The sequence below is a fragment of the Candoia aspera genome, chromosome 4, assembly GCF_035149785.1.
Source record: "Candoia aspera isolate rCanAsp1 chromosome 4, rCanAsp1.hap2, whole genome shotgun sequence".
Classification (NCBI taxonomy): domain Eukaryota; kingdom Metazoa; phylum Chordata; class Lepidosauria; order Squamata; family Boidae; genus Candoia; species Candoia aspera.
The window spans coordinates 44151249-44159989 of NC_086156.1; the positions used below are offsets into that span (position 1 = coordinate 44151249).

At 37.6% G+C, this 8741-nt stretch overlaps 1 protein-coding gene across 1 annotated transcript; it reads right to left on the bottom strand.

Moving 5' to 3' along the window:
- Nucleotides 1-467: 467 nt before the first annotated feature.
- On the bottom strand, nucleotides 468-7656 carry RPL14 (ribosomal protein L14). The gene is made up of 6 exons (XM_063303947.1): nucleotides 7482-7656; nucleotides 6839-6940; nucleotides 5717-5811; nucleotides 4183-4282; nucleotides 1929-1982; nucleotides 468-572 (listed from the first exon to the last, which is right to left on the bottom strand). Exons 1-6 carry the CDS (start codon nucleotides 7482-7484, stop codon nucleotides 507-509), a joined length of 420 nt encoding a protein of 139 aa, XP_063160017.1. The 5' UTR covers nucleotides 7485-7656; the 3' UTR covers nucleotides 468-506.
- Nucleotides 7657-8741: the final 1085 nt, after the last annotated feature.

Here is an 8741-nt window from a genome sequence, read left to right on the forward strand (position 1 = left end):
TGCCCTGCAGAACATCTTTCCCCTTGTGATCCAGCAGCCCCCTACCCTCTCTGTGGGAGGCCGCAAAGAGCTGACTCTTGCCCCAAGCACTGGGATAGGGTGAGGTTGGAGCCTGAAGATGGTGGTGTTGGCTGAATCGGAGAATGATTGTGGCATCAGGTTTTTACATTTGCTTTATGGTGTTACAAAACACCAGTGTTTTGTACCACTGCTGTGAGCCACCCAGAGTTGTGTCTCTTAAGATGGATGTCTCTTAAATAAAGTCATTTAAATAAATAAAAATACAGATCTGCCCAATGTATGTGGGGCACTCCTGCCCTCGCACCACAAATGTAAATAAATCTTCTCTGTACTCTTAAAATAAGTATAAATTGTTCATTATTAAACATAGCAGTCCTACAAATAGTCAGTTTTTCTTGTTAATTTGGTGGAAGTAATAGAGGAAAATAATCAGTCACGTCAGTGGATCATGTTAGGTACATATTGAAGTTTTATTTGTTGACAATTTATGCTTTCTTGGTAGAAGATGCCTTTTGAAGCTTTTTAACTTCATGCTTGATGATCCTGTTTCTCTGTAAAAACAATTATGTAATAATTATAAAGCAAGAATGTTTCAGTTTTCATCTTTACAAACTATTCACTTATGAGCAACTGAAAGATAATCTGCCATATTTCAGTATTCAGTTTTTATTCAACTTTCACTTTCAGATGACAAAAGTCTGCAGAAAAACAGAACTATAGTACTTGCTGCTGAAGAATCCTATCCATAATCCCTTCTTTTATTTCAAAAGAAGTTTACCGATGAACAGCTAAAAGCAGAAAGCCAGCTGTATCAAGAGTTGACACTGGGTGTTCATTCATTTTATTTACAGGGTTTATAGACTTCTCCAATCAATCAACTCTAAGTGGCATGCAACTCCCCAAATCTGTAATTTAAGTTAAAATACCTAATAATAAAAAAATAAAACCAAAGTTGCATGTTGCAAAGTTAAGGATTTTACTTTGCACCTAAAACCATTATATGCAGTGCCAGGAAAGTCTATTGGCAAGAGCAATATAGTAATGGGATGTGAACCCTGAGAAAACTCTTTCCTTAGTCACCTCTGGCCCAATTTCTAATGGAGTTGACATCCTGAAAGCTCTTAAATGATGTTAAGGCAAGTTCTCAGCAAAAACATAATCCTTCAATATCTGAATCAACACTGAATCATGCTTTCAATATTAAAAACAAAATTTCAATAAACAGTTTAAGGATGCATTTTCAGAAGACTTCCACATGCAAAATATTGTAAGTTTAAAAATAGCACAGAAGAAAATAGCACAACAAACAAGTGAAAATGAAGTCAGGTGGGCCAAACAATGGAAGAAATGGTAAATGTAGCAGTTTAAAAATGTTCTCCCATGTTTTCTTTAGCACAAATACAACCAAACATAAAACAACCAGACTGGAAGGCAGTCAACTCCTTCTCTGAGCATCCATGTCATGTCTGTCATAAACACAAATATCTAGACAAACAAGATGTTTAGACTGGTTGCACATAGATGACAGCAATTTGTGATTTTATAGCAAGGAAAAGGGATGTTTTCTATAACTGCCCAGAGTCACTTGCTGAGATGGGCAGCTATAGAAATTGAATAAATAAATAAAATAAAAATCTTGTTAAGCACAAATATCACTTGTGACTATATCCACTTATATTTTTTTCTCCAACATATTTCTATATACAGCTATAGGCCTGTTGCAAGATGTTCATGCTGAAAGAGCAATTAACTTCTGAGAACCAGCTTAAAGGCTTTCTTTTAGAAAACTGAGATGAGTTTCACCCAGGATATAAAACTAAAATTCCATGAACATGTCTGCAGAACTATCTGCAGTTCTTCAACACAGATTTTAGAAAGCAGACTTTCATTATATACAATATACCTACCATTTTTTTAGCCTTCATGACCTTATAACGATCAAAATCCGTCATCTTGGCTTTCTATGGAAAGATTTTTTGACAGAGAAGTCTGAGATCCTGAGCCTGATTCCCAAAAACTGCCAGCTTTATACATCAGCAAAATACAATCAGTCACCTCATAGTTTTTATTTTCAAAATGGTATCAGATCAAATCAAATCTTTATTACAGTCACAGACCAGCATAAGGGGGCAGGGTATAGTCATTAAAAAGAAGCATAAAGGATCAGATAGATATAGAGACGGAGATAGGTAGAGATATATGAGTGAAAAAGAAAATCTTAAAAGTTATAAAAAGCTGGAAGATATAAAAGGTATGTTGTTAAACACTAAAATAATATATAAGAACAAGAATCATAAAGAAGAGAGAGAAGCATTAGATGGGTGTAGAGGAGCATTAAAAAATCAGTATATGGAAGACTATATCAAGGTACAAAATGTTCTTAATATGGCAAACTAGGTGATTATTAGATCTAGTTCATAAAGTTCAGCCCCAAGCACAAGTCATCATCCAACCAATTTTGACCACTGCTGCACAGAACTTGGCAATGCTGAATGTTGCAGAAGAGTCAGTATCTGAAAGCAACAGGGTGGTGTAATATTGTGTTGTGCGCCCTGGGCATTGATGCAGTACAAGTAGTCCTTGGTTAACGACCATTTGTTCAGTGACCATTCAAAGTTATGAAGGCGCTGAACAAGGAGACTTAAGGCTTGTCCTTGAAGGTGTGACTGTTGCAGCATCCCCAGTCATGGATTGCCATTTGGGTGTTTTGACAACCAGCCCACAACTACAACAGTCACAGTGTCCAAGTCACATGATTGCCATTTTTTACTTTCACTGCCAGTGAATGTTGCACTTAATGACTATACAGGATTCACTTAATGACCACAACTCTAACTGCTGTTGTAAGTCAGCGCAGTCACAGATGTTGCGCTTTACACGACTGTGTAAATGACTGAGTTGCTGTTCCCAATTACCGTTATTAACTGAGGACAACCTATAATGGTAAGATGAGACCAGTGCAAATGAAGAAGCATGTGCTCTGTTGTTTCTGGGTGTCTAGGATCACAGGGGAAGCTTTTACTTTTTTTCCCATCACAAACTTAAGTATATAAAACGTATATAATTAATATATAAAATAAATTAAATTAAAACCACAAAAACATTAATATAAAACTGAAGCTATATAGACAATTTGTTTTGGATATTCTTAACTCAATTAGATCTTGTTATTACAATGACATGCTTTCTTTTTTTCCTAATAATCTCAGGATAAAGTTTCTTCTTTTAGCTTCATCATATCATCTGAGAACTAATAAATGGCCCAAGGTGATTATGACTTTACAGTGAAAGGACTGTAAAGGATTTAGAGCATTCAGCAATGAAGTGGAGATGATTTATTTATTTTACATATCTGAGTCTTCAACCAAGGATTTGCTTAGTATTAAAAATGACCAAATCTAGAAAAAAAAAAAACTAATACAAAGAATTCTAAAGAACCTGAGGGGAAAAATATTTTTAATTTAAAAAAGGCACAAAGTTAATCCTCCCCAAGACCTTTTTAAAAAATGGTGCAAGCAGGCAGCAAAAAGCATAATTAATTGTGCTTCTATTATTGACTAGATTTATATCCTTTCTTTTCATACAGGAGTTCAAGGCAGCATACACAGTGCTCCCTCTTCCCATTTTTCCCCATGAGGACTCTGAGGTAGGCTGGGGTGTGAGAGAGTGATTGGCTCACAAGTGTTTTCTATTAGAAGCAATTTTCAACAAACATAAAAGTCATCCCTTTAGCTACTTTTCCAATAGGCTGAATGGTAGGCAGCACTTAGCATGGACTACCATCCCAATTACTTTTGTTGACATAGGATGAGGAGTGAGGGAGAAAAGGATTGTATCAAGTTCCTATTGTTACTTATGGCAGAGAACTTCAAACAATGTGGAACAAATGCCCTGTTTTGTCCCAAGTTCAGGACAGAGCATGAGAATGAAGGACATTTTGTTCAGAATCCCAACTGTTTTCCAAGTCCTATAGCCTGCTGTACCTCAAGAGGCAGAAGCATCAAAAAAGGCAAGTTTCCTGAACAACTTATTATATAGACAGTTAACTGGCCACAGATACTGCAGAAATAGAGTTCTTAATTATACTTCATCATTCAGCTGCTTCCAAAATGCCATTTAACTCAAAACTATTGCATATTTTATGTGGTTTCAAAAACATACCTTCTCCCTGGCTTCAATTTTTTGTGCCCATCTGGTGGCTTTCCATTTCTCATTAATGTTTTCTTTTTCCCAGGCAATTCGCACACATTTTTGACGAGCACTGAATTTAAAATATAGACAAATTAAAGTATTTTCTGTTTTTAAGATTATCTTTCATTTACAATCAACATTTATGTAAGATGAACTTTAATTTAATTTCTATAGCCACCCATCTCAACAAGTGACTCTGGGCAGCTTACAATCATAAAAATTACAAAAGTTAAAATAATTAAAAGTACAAAATAAATATATATGGTTGCCAAGTAAGCAATGCATGGTTGTTGAATGGCTTTAGAAAATATCAAATTATTTCATTTTGTTGTCAATTAATGAAAAGTTAACATAGTTAATACTCTCCAGTCATGCATATAATAAAGACTGCAGTTTGGTAATTATTTTTGGAGGACTCTAAGGTTTTCATCCAAGGGTGAACATATGACGACCTGGAATTTCAGGTTATATTTTTGCTTCAGTAGCATGGTAGAACAACTGTAGCCTACTGCGTGTCATCAAACTACAACTCAGTGGACTCTGAAGCTGGTGGGAGATGGAGACCAAAACATTTAGTAATTTACTTATACAATACCTATACTGTCCAAATCAATTGACTCTGGGCAGTTAACATAAAATAAACAATTCATAATAAAACTCAAGATTGTTAGACCAAAGTTAACATGGCTAAAAATGGCTGCCCAGTCACCATCCAATCAATCTAATGCCCACTTAAAAAGAAGTGTTCAGGGCTAGTTCAAGTCACCCATAGGTAATATGAACAAGTACGGTTGTGTACTGCTTTGGAATGTACAATAGCTGCATAATCCTGGGAAAAGGCACAGCTGCTTTAATGAGTATCACACAGGCAGTGCATTTGGACTCCCAGGCATTCCAAAGCACATCTTTCAAATCAAACCCAGCCCTTTTAAATTACCAGTCCAGATAATATTCCATGCTACATGCTATCCACTTGCTTGAGTGACACATTTAATGCCAAATTATCATTCCTTCATATCGTTATATTTGAATTCACACAGAATCATAACTCTGACAGCCTAGGCTTCCTTGATATTATTTTATTATATAAGATTTTGCCACTAGATGGATTAAAATTAATTTAGGAAAATTATCTACAAATTGTAATTAAAGAAATTCTAAAGTTGGTAGGCAATGGTCTAGCCTGGAAATACTTAAACTTTAAGTAAGAGCTTAATATGAAGTTCTGATGTGTGAACATTCTTATACCTTGTGAAACCATTTTACAGTAACTTATTTTAAAAAATTAAAATAACAAAATAGCCTTCATGCTGATATCAAGGCTTCCTCTTGTTATAACCTAGTACACAAGAAAGTGCTATGACTCCCTATATTCCCGCAAAGTTTTCAGCCATGATAAAACAGGATAAATTCTTAATATCCTTCCAATAGCAGCAGTAATGCAAGTATTTCTGTATTAATCCAAATTTAGAGGATAGTGATTCTGGAGTTTCAGATAACCAACCTGTGAGGAAACTTCAGAACAAAATCAGTTAACTGCATGCACTTGAAGGGCATAGCCTGCCTTCTGACACCACTGCAAGGACCATCGACTAGGGCCTGTAGAAACCAAGGGAAAAATTTAAGCTTTCTGAAGTTTTCCAGAGAAATGTTTAATGCAGAGATTATGAAGAAACCCAGATTTGTTCAGATCCTAACTTTAAAGACAAAAAATGGAGTCTTTAATGGAGAATTAAACATAATCAGTGGGTTTTTTTCTCCTTTCAGTTCATTTTACACTCACAAGAAACATTCTCTATAAGATACCAACAGCTTCTCATTTCTGTCTCTGGTTTTGAGAACCATGAGAAAGATTTAAAAAGGAGTGCGAAGAACACCAGTGTGAATAGTCTTAACACTAAAATAACTGCTTCGTATCACAAGCCAATGCACATTCTTCTTGGTGGTAACTTTTACTGAAGACTAAATGAAGAGAATGTTATATATTGAGCAAACTACAGAAGTATCCCTGAAGTGCTGAGTTTATAGGTAAACTTGCAGGAAATACTACTACTGAGGAATGCAAATTTACTTGTAACGTAACCGTGTTTATGTGCATATATCCATGGTGCAGAAAGTCACTCTACTATAAAGAATTCAGTGTAAATCAAGCTGGTTACAGAAACAAGAATTTCTGGAGCATTAGAGGAACACCTGTACAAGTTTATATCTTTGAAAGTCTGATGTATTCAGAAAGCAAGCTGTTTTGTTCAGATATTCATCTAGGCAACTGATGAACATTTGCCTGGTGTCAATTTCTTTCTCTAAATCATTAGCTGTCTCCTTAAGGAAGCACACAAAAGTTACAAGCTTGCTGAGAAGTTACAGGCCTGCAATTCTATACTAACCATAAAAAACGAACCCCCTCCTCTGTAACCAGTATGGAATACATGTTAATAGCCTGTTTAACATAATCATAATTGATAATCATACTTTATAACAAGCACACTGCAGCTACATAGAAAATAGGTGGGCTAAATGTAGAAGGATGAAATAACCAGTCCTGTGTGCAATTCCTGATCACTGCTGTCTCCCACAGATAAAAGCACTGCTTTATTAAACATAAAGCATAAGCACTGAAACTTACCCTGTTTTGGTCGATAACATCCACAATTGCTACCAACTTGCCTGCATGTGGTCCAAATGAAATGTAAGCAACTCGGCCAATCTCAACATAGCGTTTGAACACCTTAATCAGATAAACTTTATTTTAATGACTCAAATGATTCATTACTAGACAAGTTTATAGAATTATGCACCTCTTCTAACAGTCCTACAAAGCAGGCAACTTATTTACATCCTATCTTGAACTTTGAAACAACTGAAATACAGTAACCGGTTTTTGATATTATAATATGTTCTTCCCCAGGCCCAAGGCAATTTAGATGTGACGCGACAGCGTGGCCGTACAAAGGTTACAGAAATCTGAGAAACTCCTATGGGAGAAGATTTTCTCACCACGGCCGAGAAGAAATGGTAAAAAAGCTGACAAAACTCCCCCCTGCCCTTCGTGAACCGCCCATCACCATCTCTTCCTCTCACACCCAAGACAGACCCTTAGGCCCTTCTCCCTCATGGGCCCTTCCGCTTCCCTCCTTCTCGCCTTAAATCAGCCGTTGCCACCCAGGGGAAACGGCGGCTGTCCCGAGACCCTTCACAACCACCCTCCACGTCAGCAAGCCTTAATAAAAGCGCCGCGGACAAGGCCTCGGCCAGGCTCCCGCGCTCACCATGATGGCTGCAGCACGAGTCGACTCAGAAAAGAGAAAGAACCGCTTCCGGTTGCCTCGCGATACCTCCGCCAATATCCCAACTGCGGATGTGCACCAGAGGAAGAGGCGGGACTCAATCGCTCTAGTCTCGGCGAGGTGGAGGCTGCAGAGCAGAGATTGGACAATGACAGGCGGAAGGGCAACTTCGTTTGAGAACAGCGAATACTATTACGCGTGCTCATTGCCGGCCCTTCCGCTTTTTTTCTTTCACGAATGAATGAAATCAATCGGATGAATTCAAGCGGTTACTTCCTGCGCATGCGTTGTCCTGTGGTAGGAGGCTGGTCAAGAAAGTATGTCGTCTCCTTCTCCGTCTTTTAAACTGTGTTCATACATCGTAGATATTGTGTGTATGAAGGCTCGGAAATAAATGGGAAGGGAGATCGTGGGCCGATAATAAAGTCAATTCTTGGGCAATCCGTGGCAACTTTTAGTCTTCCTCGACTGAATTCAGTGCCAGCGTTCGAACGATAGGCTTTTTGTTATTGAATTAATCTATTTTTGGAGTTTGCACGGTACCCTGAACCATAATAATAATGATTAAAACTAGCCAAGTTTAGATTGTTGCTCGTGCAGGCACGAGGCCTTTAATCTCTTGTGTAAACAGAGCCACTGGGTTTGCCGAAAAATATGGTTTACTATTGGCTTGTACGATTGGGAGTTGCTGTAGGCATATAAAGAAAAAAAGATGGCCCAGTCTGTGTTGGCTTTTACCATATAGGCTTTAAGGCCTTTTAAATTTTCAATCTGCTTTTTAAGCAGCCATTTTTCGATTTCAACACTTTTTGGGGGACAGGTTACATTTGTAAGCTGTCTTGGTTAGATATGAACGTCTTACAAAAATAAGTAAAGGAGATCTTATTCTAAAAACTAGAACTACTGCTCCAGGTTAGTAAGTAGTGCAGGCAAACAATTAAAAATGGGGAAATCAGATAGATTCTAGAACAGTGGTTGAAACACAGGTATGATAATCATAGAAAGGAAGTATGCCAGGTCTGGAGAATGTCTTGTGCCAAATAGGGGAGCTGCATAGAAAAATAGTTCCCATAGGTCTAGGCTCTTGGGATATGCATGGTCATCCAACCAGTTTAGTCTACTGGTTAAGGCACCAGACTAGGGACCAGGAGACTGAGAGTTCTAGTCCTGCTTTAGGCATGAAAGCTGGCTGGGTGACCTTGGGCCAGTCCCATTCTCTCAGCCCAACTCACCTCACAGGGT

Bases quoted from the DNA above. Each gene is read 5' to 3' on its own strand.
- RPL14 (XM_063303947.1), bottom strand. The intron at 1,983-4,182 runs GTATGTTTTTGA...ATCTTTCCATAG, and splicing joins AAATTGAAGCCAGGGAGAAG to AAAGCCAAGATGACGGATTT. The intron at 573-1,928 runs GTAGGTATATTG...TTGTTTTTACAG, and splicing joins TCATGAAGGCTAAAAAAATG to AGAAACAGGATCATCAAGCA.